This window comes from Elephas maximus, chromosome 14 (genome assembly GCF_024166365.1).
Source record: "Elephas maximus indicus isolate mEleMax1 chromosome 14, mEleMax1 primary haplotype, whole genome shotgun sequence".
Classification (NCBI taxonomy): domain Eukaryota; kingdom Metazoa; phylum Chordata; class Mammalia; order Proboscidea; family Elephantidae; genus Elephas; species Elephas maximus.
Window position 1 is genome coordinate 40,536,169 of NC_064832.1, and position 16,751 is coordinate 40,552,919.

The following is a 16,751-nucleotide window of genomic DNA, read 5'->3' on the forward strand; positions in this document are numbered from 1 at the left end:
ATAACAAAAAATAGATAAAATATGAAGTCAAGGTAACGCTAAGTGCTGGTGTGGGCAGTGGTGGTTCAGTGGTAGGATTCTTGCCTTCTATGTGGGAGACCTGGGTTCGATTCCTAGCCAGTGCAACTCGTGCAGCCAACAGCAATCTGTCAGTGGAGGCTTGCATGTTGCTATGATGCTGAACAGGTTTCAGGAGAGCTTCCAGACTGAGATGAACTAAGAGGAAAGACATGATGACCTACTTCTGAACATCAGCCAGTGAAAACCCAATGGATCACTTGCAGAATCATGATCAAAAGGGAGAAGAATACAGAACAGGATTTCAAATTGTCAGTGGAATCCGGACTTTATAGAGCTGTTGAGGCTAGATGAGCCCCCAAAACTCTTGCCCTGAGATGATCTTTAAACTTAAAACCAAAACTATCCCCTGAAATCTTCTTTGAACCAAAAAATAGTTTATCTTAATAAGTATGTCTGTTTTGAGAATTGTGCTATTTTAAAGAATTATCGAATGAGATAAAAATTGATAACAGCAACTCAAAAGGTTAGTTGAGAAGCTTAGGGAGCAGTGAGTCGAAGTCAGAGTGGTGGGGCAATTTGGAGAAGGATGGCGAGGATATCTGGATATCTTGAAGAATGTAATCAGTGTCACCGAGTGGTACATGTAGAAATTGTTGAAATGGCGTATGACTATGTATATGTTCACCAAAAAAAAAAAAAAACCCTATGAATCACCATGGTTCAATCTGCAACTGTTTACAGAACTGGGCAGCATTTCACTCCATTGTGTATGAGATTGCCATGAGTGGGGGACCAACTCAATGGTGGCTAACAGTAACAACTGTGATAAGAGCTATTGAAGAAAAATAAGACAAAGATAGGAATGACAGGGGATGCTACTTTAGATATTGTGGTCAGGGAAGGCCTTCTAGAAGGAGGGGACATTTGAGCTGAGGCCTGAGAGTTTATACCTGAGAGTCTAGATGAAATGTCACTTTTTTTTTTTTAACATGTAATTTTATTTCTTGTTGAGAATATACACAGCAAAAATGGACACCAATTCAACAGTTTCTATACATACAATTTGGTGACATTGATTATATTCATTGAGTTGTGCAACCATTCTCACCCTGCTTTTCTGAGTTGTTGCCCATTGATCTAAACGTACTACTCCCTAAGGTTCCTATCTAATCTTACCAGTTGCTGTTGTCAATTTGATCTCATATAAATAGATCTTAAAAGAGCACAATGCTCAAGGCAGACATTCTTTACTAGTTAAGCTAAACTATTGTTTGGTTTTAAGAAGACTTCAGGGGATATATATATATATATGTATTTATTTTTTAATTGTGCTCTAGGTGAAACTTTACAGCTCAAGTTAGTTTCTCCTGCAAAAATTTATACACATGTTGTGTGACTCTAGTTGCCCTCCCTATGATGTGACGGCACATTTTCCTTTCCACCTTGGGTTTCCGTGTCCATTCAACCGGCTCATCTCTCTCTCTGCTTTCTCATATCACCTCCAGACAGGAGCTGCCCATTTAGTCTCATCTTATCTACTTGAGCTAAGAAGCACAGTCTTCACGAGTATCATTTTATGTCTTATAGTCCAGTCTATTGTTTGTCTGAAGAGTTGGCTTCAGGAATGGTTTTAGTTCTGGGTTAACAGAGTATGGGGGCTGTGTTTTCTAGGGTTCCTCCAGTCTCAGACCATTCAGTCAGGTCTTTTTGTTGTTGTTGTTGTTATATTTTAGGTTTGAGGTTTAAAGATTATCTTAGGGCAACAATTTGCCAATAATAAAAAATAGATAAAATATAAAGTGAGGGTGTTATAAGTGCTGACAAAGGCAGTGGCCTCTGGATTCCATTGAGAATTTGAAATTCTGGAAATGCCACATTTTCTATGCAGTTTTCTCTGACCGTCTCAGTCTAAGTGTGCTCTCCTTCCTCTGACTTCCTATAAGCCGTGCAGTCTTTGTCACTCATTTGACATTCAGTCTACATTGCCTGCATTACAGTTGCTTATGAATGTCATCTCCCTACTCGATTATAGTTTCTCAAGATCAGTATCTGAGCCCTTCCTTCTTCCCCCTCTCCCTTCCTCCCTATCCCACAAATGTTCTTTAAAAATGTTGGTCAAATTAACTAATTCCATGAACTCAGAATTTTCTTAACATTTCCAAGCTTAGAGTGAATAATAAAGCTTTCTACAGCACCAGGAGCTTAACTCTGCTCCTAGACCTTACTTAAGGGCTTGGATGCTTTGTCTTTGTTCCCTGTGAGACATTAACAGTGTCTGCTTCTCTTCTGCCTAGGGACCAACCTCAAGGAAAATATCAACTGCAAGGCTTGACACTGGTTTTAGCCACAGAGGGCATCAGGAATAACAGTAGGTTCTGTCTAAAGAGTATTTAATATCCCCCTGCAGGTTAGTTTCATGACTAGTGAACAGCCAAAGATGGTATTCGAGGCCTACAAATTCTATGGAATAATAATGAAGACACCAACACAATTTTGAACCTTGTCAATCTTATGTTGGGTTGAGACAAATGTTGGAAAGATGCAGAACTGGATCAAGGGTCAGAGCTAAGGGATGGGGGGCAAGGTGGGGGCAGGAAGCGCTTAGAAATCTTGGGTTCCTGGCTCATAATTCAACACTGTTAAGTGAAGGATGAAGTTAGATGTAAGTCATGCTTCAGGATATTCATGGAAAGGTATACCATATGTAATGTCAGGCTCAGGAGCCCTACAGAAACTCAATGGGTAACAGGCTGGAGAAGAGAGAAGGAAAAGCACATTTTTTCTAAAGCTCCACGTTATTTGCTTTGCGGCCTAATTCGCCACATACACCTAGATCACTCATTTCATTTACTTCTCTCAAGACCAGTAAGAGGAGTGACGTTACTCCCACTTTATGGGAGAGAAACACCAAAGCTTACTGCAGAGGTTCTGAGCTCTCACTGTGCATCACCTGGAGAGATGTTAGACACCGGGGCTTTTCCCCATGTAATTGGCCTAGGGTGGGGCCCAGGCATTGGTCGTCTTAAAAGCTCCCCAGGTGTTCATAGTGTACACCTAGGGTTGAGACCACCAGTTTAGGAAGAAAAGGAATTTGTTCAGGGTTACAGAGCTTTCAAATGACTGAACTAGCCATTAGACCATGTGGTCAGCATTAATCATTTTCACCACCCAGGCACTCCGGAATCACCCGGAGCTGGTTAAATAAAACAGAATGCTGGATCCCACCCCCCAGAGTTTATGATCCAGGAGGTCTGGAGTGGCGCCAAAATTTTCATTTTTAAAAAGCTCCCAGGTACTGCTGCCTCAGTGGCCTGAGGAGCACATCTGGAGAACCACCACTCTGTACTCTGCTGTCTCCGGAAGAGCTGCCGCTCTTATTCTGATGTAAATCTAGGACTCCTGGTTTGAAAATCAGAAAGCAGGGGAGGGAGGTAACTGCTCCTCCGAGTGATATGTTCTCTTAACTTCAAACCCTCATATCCCCTCAACGTGAGATGTGAGGGAGGAAAACAGCTATAACCATCGCCATATCCCCAAAGGAGACAATTGATTCTATTGAAGGAAGGCTTCAGTAGAAGGCTGTGAGCCCCAAATACGAATCTAGTATTGAGTTAGTTCTGAGGGCCTACACACTGCAGAGAGAACTGAAGCCCCAGAGGGATGGAACCTGGAGGGAGGAATTCATACCTTTTCCCTACCATGTCTAGCTACAAATTCACATCAAGCAGCCAGATGTATTAAGAGATTAAAAAGAGGGAAATAAAAGAAGCACCAGAAAGCCAAGCAAACCTAGTGTTTTTAAAATCAAACAAGGCTTTAGAAGCTGGTGATAATGAAGAAATTTGCTAACAAAGGCAATGGGTGAAGATACCAATGATCCAATATTCTTTCATCAAAAGAGCCTCGTAGTCTCACCCTGGAGTCCCTGGGTGGTGCAAATGGTTAATGTACTCAGCTACTAACTGAAAGATTGCCAGTGCGAGTCCACCCAGAGGCCCCTTGGAAGAAAGGCCAGTCTACTTCAAAAAAAACTCTACGCTGAAAACTATGGAGTACAGTTCTACTCTGACACACATGGGGTCACCCTGAGTTGGAGCTGACTCAACAACAACTGGCACTGGTACTGGTACTGGGGTAGCTCATCTAGTTCCCTGGCTTAAACCAGAGGTTCCTAAGATGGGCAGAGGGTCCAGCCCCAAAGGAGGCACTTTAGAAATCTCTGGGGGCGGGGGAGGGAAGTTTCCTGTTGTCACACAGACTGAGGGCTCTCTTGGCCTTTATTGGGTGGGACCCAGGGATGCCAGGTCCCCCAAACCTTGGGCAGTCTCAAAGAATCAGCTGTCTTGGGTCCTGCATGAAAAACCTATTTATAATTATCTGCACCAAGAACCTGGCACTGTTTTGCATATAAAAAGGTAATGATTTTTTGGCGTGGGTTTAATGTATAATGTAACAGTGCTAATTTTACCTGAACCCTCTGATCCTGGGAAACAGCAGTGGTTAAAGAACTGTCCCCTGCCCCCCGCTCCCGCCTTTGTGTTCAGGAAAACGTCTTACTGCAAAGAATCACCCTTACATGACATAGATAAGACTCACAGATGCCCCCTTGTTTACCTGTTCCAGGGCCAGACACAGACCCTCCAAATTCCCATTCCTTGCTATGAGTCGCAATCAACTCAATGGCAATGGGTTTTTTGTTTTTTTTTTTTTGGTGCCTCAGAAACAATTGAATTGCTCGTCCCCACTGGTCAGTCAGAAACAAAGTGTTTGTTAACCAAACTGTGGTTAAGCTTCCCCTTCACCCAAGTCCTGAACTTTGGCCCTCTCTCATGAGCTAGCGCGCTACACCTCCTCAAGGGCCCCACTCGGAGAATGGGCTGACCTCAGCTTAAAACCTTCTCTGGTCTACTGTTAGATCACTTCACCCTCTCATCCCACTTCTCCACACCTGGCTTTTTCTAGCCTTGTTTACTTTTGTCTGTATAAAAGAAAAACCCTTTCTGCCCAACTCTTGAGAGGCTCACTGATCTTAGGGTCAGAGCAAACTCCCTATTTCAGTAGACTCCTCCCCCTGTTGCAGTAGTCTTCCCCAACTCCCTTGGAATAGTCTTTCTTTCTAAATAAAGCCTCTCCCTACCTAAGTCCAGATTTATTTGACAAATGAATTTTCTAGGAATGCAATTACTGTGAAAATTGAGAGAAAACAGTACTTTGCTTTGTCTGGAATTTTTCCAAGAATTGTTCACTGTTTGAGGAAAATCCTGTGGTATTTATTTGCCTGCACATACACGTGCCAGTCTGCATGTTGGGCTGGGGCACTGAGAGTGATTGAACTATGCCGTAAGTATAGGACTTCATTAGGTCTTCTAGTGTGTCATGCTGGGTGTTTACATATTGAAGTCCATATTTTACTATGAATGACTTTCATTTTATTTTTCCTTTACGTGATAGTTGGGGACTATATTGATTTTTGAAATCAATAACTTAACCTATCTCCTAGATGCTATCCTTTTTTTCCTCCAGTTTAACATTGTTAAACATTTAAAAAGCTAAAAGAACTGTACCATGAACACCGATATGCCCACCAGTTTATTATTTTTCCTCATTTTTTTTATTGTGATGAGTGTATATGAAACAAAAGAGTTGCAATTTCAACATTTTTTACATATACAATTCAGTGACATTAATTATGTTTATCACATTCAACCATCACCATTTATCCATTTCCACATTTTTCCATCTATTCTTTTAATTTCAAATCACGGTTTTTGTTATATAAATGGAGTGTTAGGTCTGACGGGAGTCCCTGGATGGTACAGTTAACAAGCTCAGCTGCTAACCAAAAGTTTGGAGGCTCGAGTCCACTCGGGTGCCTCGGAAAAAGTCCTGGCGATCTACTTCTGAAAACTCTAAGGAGCACAGTTCTACTCTGACACGTGGGACCGCCATGAGGTGAAATCATCTCCATGGCAACTGGTACTGGTAGGTCTGATGGCACTGATGCTTGGGAAGGTATGACCCTCTGGAATGTAACGCACACTCTATGAACTGACCTAGTTTTTTCTAATTTCTCAAAGTATAGAGTATGGAGCATGTGGCTCAGTGCTATTCTTCCTCAGGAAGTCCTTTTTCCATTGGGCTCTACGGAAATTTTGGTGGGGTTTTGGGTTAACAGAGGAGATTGTTCACTTGCAATTCAGAGCCTTTCATAATCTGGCCCTACCTCCCCATCTCTTCTTCCCCACTGTTATGGATTAAATTGTGTCCCCAAAAAAGATACGTTTAAGTCCTAACCCCTGGTACCTATGAATGTGACCTTGTTTGAATGTGACCTCAGTTAGCATGAGGTCACACTGGAGCAGGGAAGGTCTTAATCCCATCTGAGTGGTGGGTGTCCTTATAAAAGAGAAGAGAGAGAGGAAGGATGGCCATGTAAAGATGCATCTAAAAGCCAAGGAATGGTTGGGGCTGCCAGAAGCTGGGAGAGACAAGAAAAGATCTTACCCTAGAGACCGGAAAGATGACAGCCTTGCCAAAACTCCAAACTCATTGCCGTTGAGTCAATTTCGACTCATAGCAACCCTACAGATCAGAGTAGAACTGCCCATAGAGTTTCCAAGGAGCGCGTGGTGGACTTGAACTGCCCATCTTTCAATTAGCAGACATAGCTCTTAACCACTACGCCACCAGGGTTTCCAACAGCCTTGCCAACACCCTGAATTTGGACTTTGAGCCTCTAGAATTGAGAGACAATAAACTTCTGTTGTTTTAAGGCTCTCACTTTGTTACGGCAGCCCTGTTATTGTTGTTAGATGCCGTTGAGTTGATTCCGACTCATAGCAACCTCACGTGGCGGAGTAGACATGCCCCATAGGGTTTTTTTTGGCTGTAATCTTTATGGGGACAGATTGCCAGGTCTTTCTCCCACAGAGCCACTTGGTGGGTTCAAATCGCCAACCTTTTGGTTAGCACCCGAGTGCTTAATTGTTGCACCACCAGCCCTAGGAAACAAACACACCCACATCCAGCCACAGCGGGCTACCTAGGACCCTTCACTAGGCCTGTGTACGTGTATTCATTATTCTTCCCTGGACTTGCAATGCCCTGTCTCCTGTCTCTGCCGGGTGAAATCCTAATCATTCTTCAAGACTTGATTCAATTGCTACCACCTCTGTAAAATAATCTTGAGCGTCCTATTTGGTGCCTCCTCTCCATGCCTCCAGGGTACTCTGTTCACCCCTCCATTGCAGCGGCTTCCCAGGCCAACCTGAACCCACCTCCGTGTGCATGTTCCTCTCCTGCACTGGACTGTAAGGCCCTTGAGGTCAGAGTACCGGTGTCAGCTATCTTTGCATCCCCCTTCTTTAGCAATGTCCCTTACACACAGTAGGCCTCAATAAAATGCTTCTTGAATTCGATGACTTAAAATACAGGAACAAGTAATAGCACAAGTACTGTGGTGACTGATTCATGTGTTTTCAAAGGCCCAGGCTTGTTTAAACCCATAACAGGCTCTATCCATCAAAAAAAAGTTCTACTTAGCAGTCCTGACTTGGAGAAATGTGGAAGCTATCAAAGAGAATTGATCAGTTTATATTTGTGGCCCTGCTGGCCTCTGAGAATAAAACACAATCAATACCATTATTAGAAAGAACCAAAGGATTATAAAACAAATATAGGTCTGGGATTAAAATATTTTAACAGTGTATTTATTCCTGATACGTGAACATCTTGAGAGGAATGGACCTTTTTTTTTTTTTAAATCTTTGCAGCTCCCTTTACATATCTGATGCTGTGGCATGTCGTAGGTATTTGGTTTTGTCCTGGAATGAATGAGGTGTGGGGAGTCACCTTGTATGAGTTTATATTGAACAGTACAAAGAAAAAAAAAAACTGATTGTGTTCTACCCTGGGTTTTGCAGTGAAAGCCTTTAAGAGGTCCAGAGAATTGTACTTGTGCCCTGACCTGAACCAATTGCAAAGCTCTGACTAAAGTAGGTGCAGCAGATGCGTACAGGACTGCAGAGTCTGTCCCCAGGCCAGAGACCACTCTGAACATGGCCAGACTGTCCATCATCAAATACTACCGGATATCACCAATGCTCTAATGTTAGAATCTGTTTAGTATTCAAAAGGACTTGTGAAGTGTGTTTTCATACCAATAAGAGAAGTTCTTTCATTCACATGAAAGGTATCCCTAGTTTTTCCCATCTGTTGGAGGTAGACAGGTCGATACAATGTTTGTAGGCCAATCAGAAGGGACGTAGTTTTCAGGGGCCTTTTTTCATATGAAGTCTTTCCTACTCCATCTACAGATTTAACATGAGGACACAAATAGTAATGCCCTTCCTCATCTTAAAACATGAAGAAGAATAAGATACTTACATGCCAACAAGGAGTCCTTGGGTGGGTCAAACGGCTAACACCCTGCTTGGCTGCTAACCAAAAGGCTAGAGGTTCGAGTCCACCCAGAGGGTCCTCAGAAGAAAGGTCTGATGATCTACCTCTGAAAAATCAGCCATTGAAAACCCTGTGGAGCACAGTTTACTCTGACACACATGGGGTCACTAGGAGTTGGAGTCAACTTGACGGTAACTGGTTGGTTTGGTTGGTGGGCCGATAGTAAACAAGGCCTGGAGTGATACTTTAGTTTGCAGATGTACACTGAAGCACAGATACACAACTTAATGCCTCAAATTGCCTGTAAATTGAATTTGTGTAAAAAAAAAAAAAAAAAACATATTTGCCCTTTCCACAGGAAATGTTTTATCTATAATAGGCCATGGTCAGAAAACATATGATATAATAAGGAAATTTCTCCATGCTGATTTTCTGGATTAAATGGGAAATCAGAAGAATTGAGAAATGTAAACAGATCCTACCTGTTGTTGATGAGACTATCTGGTCATTAAGATTTCTCTCCTTTCTGGAAGTTCAACGTTCAGACCTTGCAATATCCCAGGATCATTTGAGCATTTTATTCACAGCATTAGAAAAAACAGATTGGAAGTCATTCTGCCAAGGCTTTATATAATTCCAAAAAAGAACCTGCTCTTTTCAATGCCATGGAGGTGTGTGAAGAATGCCGCTTCTCCCTGACATAGAAAAGTCCCCCAGGCTTGCCTGATTAAATTCTCTAAATGCATGAAATAGACTTACATTTTGGAAGTCATTAACTTCAATTGCTTCTTCGGCTCCACTTCCCATTTTAAAGGTCTCCAAGTTGTTCCCAGCATCTATTTCCATTGACCCATCTTGTAATTTCCCATTGATACTCATGCTGTAATGGACATTGTAAATCTGGAAGGGAGCATAAGAGTTAGTGATGCTTTCTTTCTTGAGCAATTCGAGGCTTATCTTTAGAGCTGCAGTATAGGAGACAGCTTTCATATTTTTCAGAGATACGCTGAAGCATCCTTAATAGTAATATATTAATATACTAGGACTTCTTCCATATACCAATCATTTAATACAGGGATTTAAAAAGAATACCTTAAAAGTAGAACCTTTGGTACTGTCTGATACGTATTCAAATAAATCAGTGACTCGCAATCCTGGGTGCGCATTAGAAGCTTCTGGGTAGAATTTTCAGTGATGATGCCTGGGCTTCGTCACCCTGGACCAATCAAAACCCTCTGGGAGTAGGACTGGAGTCCCTAAGTAGCACAAACACTTAAGTGCAGCTACTAACTGAAAGGCTGGCAGTTTGAATCCACCCAGAAGCACCTCCACCCAGAGGTGCTTCGGAAGAAAGGCCTGAAGATCTACTTCCAAAAGGTCACAGCCATTGAAAATCCTATGAAGTGCGGTTCTAACATGGGGTCGCCATGAGGTGGAACTGACTTGATTAATTTTTAGGGGGGGGGTGGTGATGGGACTTGGGAATAGGTATTTCTTTTCTAAAGCTCAATTCTACTCTGCAGCCAGGGTGTGAATCACTGATAGGTAAACAGAAACCAGGGAGGCAGAGGGTTTACTGGGCTGTTAACTGAACAAGACTGCAGTGGCACCTTAGTTTGGAAAGTTTTTTAATCGTTTGGTCCGGAATAAGCACAGAGCGTGGTCTATAGTAAAGACTCCAGAGGACGCTGACCTACCTGATGCTGAGCAGCGTTTGTAGAGAGCAAGGTCTGTTCCAGCTCAAAATGAGCAGTTTCTCGTTTTAATGACTCTATGGGTTTTATGGGACAGGCCAGGAGCCCTGCTGGTGCTGTGGCGAAGCACTCAGCTGCTAACCAAGAGGTCTGCGGTTCAAACCATCAGCCTTTCCACATGAGAAAGATGTAGCAGTCTGCTTCCGTAAAGATTTCAGCCTTGGAAACCCTTGGGGGAGTTCGACTCTGTCCTATAGGGTCGCTATGAGTTGGAACTGACTCGAGAGCAATGGGTTTGTTTTTTTGGTATGAGACAGGCGTATTGTGTGATAGGACATTTTGTTATAATGAGACGTGTTAGGCGGGGGTGGGGGGGAGAAGGGGGGGCAGGATTAGCATTGCAGAGAGTGCGCTGGTCCAGGAATCAGAAGACCACTCGGTCATGCCACTTAAACCCCTGGGTCTGGGGAGTTGCCTCGAGTAGACAATGAAGATGTCGGACCTCATAGGTGGTTTTCGTCTGTGTCCCCAGAGCTCTGAGGTTTCACCGGGTGGCCCAGAGGTGCGGGTGGGGAAGAGGGCAGGAGGCACTGGGAGGCTCCTTTTTCCCCTGTCCATACACAGTCCAACCACAGCTACTCTGCTTTTCGTCTGTTCTGTGTGCTGGATTTCTGAGTTAAGATTGTGTTAGAAAAAAAGATCTGGTCACTTTTTAATGTATTTTTAAGTTTACCACTAAATTAGATGATTCCAAGGGTCTCTCCTAGCTTAGACATCTTGTTAGGGCACTGGTTAAAAAAAAAAAAATGTTTTTTTGTATGCTGCCAACTGCAGAAGGCAATAGGGGATAGTATGCTGCCTGCTAGATCTTTCTGTGTTGTGGGGGTATTGGGCGAGTATCTTTTCTTTCCTTCCCACCCCTGGCTTAGAGGTGTACAGATCTTTAAAGGGGGAGGAATAAGAACTGGTGGAAGACAGTGGCCCCTCAATGTCAGGTCAGTAGGCCAGAGCTGCAAATAGCTCAGATTTAATTCAAATCTTATTTTTCTCCCTCATTGTGAAGAATGGCTGCTACACAGACAAACAGTAGAAAAAGTGTCTGTTACTGGATCATTACTTGCAGAAAACTCGTTATTACAAGATCCACAAAACCCTATTTTATTTTCTCGGCAGAGATGTAGAAATGGCTTTGCTCTCCAGTACCCTTTTAAGCACCAGCATTCATTCAGCAGAATAGAAAATAATGACATCCTATTTCTGCTCAGGGAGTCCCTAGATGGTATAAATGGTTAACCTAAAGTTTGGAGGTTCGAGTCTACCCAGAGACACCTCAGAAAAAAGTCCTGGTGGTCTACTTCTGAAAAGTCAGCCACTGAAAACTCTGTGGAGCACAGTTTACTCTGACACACGTGAGGTCAGCATGAGTCAGAGTCGACTCGATGGCAGCTGGTTATTTCTGCTCAAACATCTCCCACTGCCTCTCCTCCTCTCCTTCTGATGAACTTCCAGGAAACCAAACCAGACCTACTGCCATTCAAGTTAATTCTGACTCACAGCAAGTCTGTAGGACAGAGAGCTGCCCTCAGAGTTTCCAAGGCAGTAATCTTTACAGAAGTTGACAGCCACATCTTTCTTCTGTGGGGTGGCTGGTGGGTTTGAATGGCCGACCTTTCAGTTAGCAGCTGAGCGCTTAACCACTGCACCACCAGGACTCCTGTCTGATGAACTTAGATTCCTGTAATTCCCTGTCCACAACCTTGCCTGATCATCAGAACCACTTCGAGAGTTCTGATTTAGTAGAGCTGGAGCAGAAGCCACCAATCTGTTTTCTCTTTGCACCTCAGGTGGTCCTAACGATCACAGAAGCTTGGAAAACCTGTTTTCTTTGGCTGAGCCATGCTTTCTGCAGGTAGGATTTAGAAAGCAGGCTCTGTTCTGTGCCCATACTCTGAAAGGCCACTGTTCACAGGGGATAATTGCAACGGTCAAAAGGAGCATGGCAGACAGACTGCGAGTTCCTGCTGGCCCAGGCGTCCTTCACTCAGAAGGCAAGAGGCTCTTCTGGAAGCATTGCACATAAGCATTTACTAGGAAAGCTGTGCAAAATTTAAGAAATGAACGATTCCAAATTCCTCGCATGAGATTGTAACTCTAAAAGAGTGGCCTGTGATTCCAATTATACTTTTCACTACCACCACCCTTCACCACCTCCCCCCTAAAAAACCAGTGCCAGTTGCCATTGAGTTGACTCTGACTCATAGCAACCCCGTGTGTGTCAGAGTAGAACTGTGCTCCCCAGGCATTTCAGTGGCTGATTTTTTTGACGTAGATCACCAGGCCTTTCTTCCAAGGCACCTCTGGGTGGACTGGAACCTCCAACCTTTCGGTTAGCAGCCGAGTGTATTCACCATTTGCACCACCCAGGAACTACCCCTCTGCCCTCAAGCAAAGGCTCCCTAACTAGGTGTTGCCGCCTTTGTAATGTAGCTTCAGACCAACTTTGATAGCAGTGCACAGCGTCTGGAGGGGGCAGCAGTGAGAAGTTTGTGCCCTCCTGAAGCAACGGGTGGCCAGTTGGTAGTCGCTTCCAAATTACTGGGCTTGGAGAGCTCAGGAGGAGGCTGGGCTGGTGAAGCAGCAATCCCACTATCTACCTACTCTCAGCTGATGGAACAGTTGGCACCTAAGGCTATCCAAATACAATGACATTTATAGTTGCCAAAACTCTGCTCCGTATGGTGCCTTTTACAACCAAGGACATTTGCTAATGAGTTTTTAATAATGCCTGGTTCTATATGATTAATTACAGAATGTTTGGGGAAAATGTCTAGAAAAATCCATCTGAGAAGGAAGGCCACAGGCAATAATCTCATTCCCTCACTGCACAGGGTAGGGTTGTCAGTTATTTCAGATTGGTGGGAATTTCCTAAATTTCAATGCCTTGTTCCATTTACAGTAATATGGATGAGAAATGGCCTCAATATTTGGGCCCAGTCATTTGTACCCCGATTATTAGCACCCTGATGCTTCATAGTCTTCCAACTAAATTCAAGCAAACGAGTCCCAGGGGGATTTACCCATATGAAAGGGATAGGAGGTGAATTAGTGCTGGTTGTCCTCTATAAACCACTATAAGGACCAGATGCACAGATAATCCCAAAAGAATGGATAATCCATTCTGTTTGGAGATGTCTTTCTGTTTGACAGACTTACCTTTTTTGATTATGTTTTACTTGGGTTTTTTAGATTTGTATTCAGGAAAAGCAGACCATGCATGCATAGGTAGTGCCAAATTTACTCTATTTGGTGTTTTCTGATATGTTTTTCAGACTTAAATATTATGAATCAGCATCGAAGATTTTTGGGGGGGACACTATTCGTTCTTCTGCTTGTACACCAAAGGCTTCAATTGTCAGCAATAAAACGTGATTCACTATTCCTCTGTATTCTTAGAATTTAATACCAAAGAAGGGAGTCCCACTTATTTAGTGTGATCGTTCAATCTCTCCTTCTAGAAGCTTGTCAGTTAGCTCTGTTTGCCTTGAATAGTTAAATGCCACATGGTATTTATTTTAATATATATTATGACCAAAATCCTTACTCCCCCAAAAAGCAAAGAATTTTTGTGCTCAACCGGCATGTACCATTGTCATCTGAAAGACAGCATTTGCATTCCAATGCCATAAAATTTCCCAAAGGGATGACAATCTAAATGCCACTATTAACGGAGATGTAGATATTGACATCGGTTCTCATGTTCAGATTGGCTGCTTTCAAATATGAGCATCTGGCCCGGCTTCTATATTTAAAATACAAATACATTAAGGCACTTCTCAAATACACACAAAATACTGTGCAATTCTGATCTTACAAATCGGTGCTTGCAAATTTGATATAGTCTCCAAACCAGACTTAGTGTGCTAAATGGCATGCTTATCTACATCAGGCATTTAAGTTAAAAATACAGATTATGCAGTGACTGTGGAAGATGTGATGTGTAAAATGGTTGAATTGCTTTCAGCACCATTTTCTCTAAGTACTGGAATTTGTTCATGCTTTGAATTTCATGGTGGGAGAGAAAGAGGGAGAAGAAAAGAGCAGCTACCGATCCTCCGATCTTCCGAGGGCAGTGATTAAGAAACAGCCCTTTGTGTGCACCCTGGAGATGCAATTCTTTTCCATTAGTAGAAATAAGCTTATACCAGACCTGGCAAGTGGTGATCAAGATAGAATGTCCCTGCTACACACAAAATGTGGGGTATTTCGAGAACACACTAGAATTCTGCCCAGTAAAGGTAGAAGCAGTTTTTATACTTCTTGAGAGTCCGTAGAGTTTTAAAATAAATAGTTGCATGCAAAGAAAGGAGCACAGCAGTGAGTGAAACATTTACCACTGAATTACATGTGACTAGGCCGGAAGGGATTCTGAAACGAGATTTGCCACCTTTAAGGAAGGTACACCTTTTTTGTTTTTTTTTCGGCAAGAAAGAAGGGAGCGTTGATGGAGAGGTCACAAAACAAACAAACGAACAAACAAAAACTTCCTGAAAGATCAAATTGCTCTCCAATTACTGGATCTGAATATTCCTCCACTATCTTTTTTTTTTTTTTTTTATCTTTGTCCTCGGGTCCCCGGGCGGCGCCAATGGTTTGGTCTCAGCTCCTAGCTATAGGGTCACTATGAGTCAGAATTGATTCCACCGGAGCGAGTTTGGGGTTTTTTGTTTGCCTTCTAACGGAAAGGTTGGTGGTTTGAATCCATCCAGCGGCACCGCCGAAGAAAGGCTTGGGGATCTGCTTTCCTAAGATTACAGCCCAGAAAACGCTGTGCAGCGCAGTTCTACTCTGATGCGCGTGGGGTCTCCATGAGTTGGGATGGACAATGGGTTTGGGATTTATCTTTATCCCGGATTCTTACACTCACAGCCTTTCTCGGCTGGGAGAGGCCTTTGAGACTAGTTCCACTTCTTCCTTTAAGGATGAGTAACCCGGGGCCAGGGAGATGCCCTGCCTTGGCCACGGTCACACGACTGCTCAGTGGAAGCTCTGGGCCGAGATTGGCTTAGAATGGTTTTCCTCCAACAGTCCGGGGTATTTTCCGCTACTCTGTGTCTTCACGTAATCCCTTTAAATCCCGACCTGCGTTTCTACAAAGCCGCCTAAGAGCAGAATACAGGGTAGCAGAGTAGGATGGAAGAAGGCCGAAGGTGCGGGGAGAGGGTGGAGAGAGGTGCAGAAACCGTGGCGGAGAGGGCAAGCGGCCACGGCCAGCGGAGAGCCGTCCGGGGAGCCCGGGCCTCGGCGCCGACCAGCGACCAGCCTAGGGGGACCATAGCGGTGACAGAGAGGACCCCGCCACCCTGTGCTCCTCTCGGCCCCGGAGGCCGCCCTCTGAACTTACGTGATTGTCACTCCCCTTCCAGAAGTAGAAGGCTCCGATTGCCCCAAAGAGCAGCAGCACCGCCCCGGAAATGAGGACCACGGCTCCCACCTTGAGCAGCCGCGCGGGGCTGGAGGGCTTCACGGTCACCGTGGCGTACACCTGCGGACCCGGCCGGAGAGCTGCGGTTACGTCTACGTCTCCCGCACCCCGCCCACCCCGCGCCTACCCCGGCCCGGCGCAGTGCCCCAGTAAATCGAGGAGAGTGGGAGACAGCTCACCCTGAGCTCCTTAGGGCGCCCCCTTTCGTTAAGGCCTCCTCCAACAGCCCCTTCCCCAGCTCCCTTGTGGATGTGCGTGGATGTGCCGCCAACAAACTTTTCGCGGTGCAGGGCCACTGCCTCCGCCGATCTGCGCACTCAGCCGGACACAAGATGCCCCCTCCTGACGCCTGTTCCACCTTCCCCTCTTCACCCGTCTATGTGGATCCTGAGCCCGCTGCACCCACTCACAAAGGGCGCCACCCCACGCACCATTTTGGCATGCGAATTTGCGCGCACATTCCCTCCTCCCCCTCCCACCCCCGACACGTTCGGTGGCACAAATCCCTGGCCCTCGACAGTGGATTTGGACCCCCACGAGCAGTCGCTGCCCTGTGTGGTCCGCAGCCAGCCTGGGGGTCCGGGGCTGTACTCACCGGAGGACTGCAAAACTCGACGTCCTCAGGCCCCACCAGGGCGATGGGAACTTTTTCGGAGTTCTCTACCATGGCTGCGGGCTGGATGTGCGAGACACCTGGAGCCTCTGCGCGCTCCCTGGCCTCTGTCCTGCCTCCCCGACGTGCTGGGCACTTCAATGCTGCACACACAAGCGCGCATACACACCGGGCACCGTCCCGCCTGGGCCAGCCCAGAGGTCCCCACCCCTTCCAGCGCCTCTCCTTTCCCCTCCCTTCTCCCTCCCGCTCGGGAGCAGCATTATTAGCCGGCTCTGCTTTCGGGTCGCTCGTCCTCGCTCTCTCAGGTGTACAGGCCCCCAAATAACATCCGGGCAAACCAGTGTGGAGGACTGGTTCTCTTGGGGTAGAACAGGATTGCTGAGTTCTGGGACCCCAAGATATGCTAAATTTCCAAGGCTCTTTCCATCATCCAAGGCTCTGTTAGGGCTTCTGCTGTTGACACCTGGTTGGAGGTAATTTCAACCCTTCGAAGGTCCCTTTTGTTGTTGTGTACTGTGGAGTGGATTCCTATTCATAG

At 45.0% G+C, this 16,751-nt stretch overlaps 1 protein-coding gene across 1 annotated transcript in view; it reads right to left on the reverse strand.

The window, feature by feature from the left end:
- The window catches only part of CNMD (chondromodulin), a 32,014-nt gene extending 15,624 nt beyond the window's left edge, over nt 1-16,390 (reverse strand). The window contains exons 1-3 of the mRNA XM_049853152.1: nt 16,193-16,390; nt 15,517-15,657; nt 9,181-9,321 (exon numbers count right to left, since the gene is read on the reverse strand). Of these exons, the coding sequence (XP_049709109.1) occupies nt 9,181-9,321; nt 15,517-15,657; nt 16,193-16,264 (354 nt within the window). The 5' untranslated portion in view covers nt 16,265-16,390. The remainder of the gene's footprint in view (nt 1-9,180; nt 9,322-15,516; nt 15,658-16,192) is intronic.
- Nucleotides 16,391-16,751: the final 361 nt, after the last annotated feature.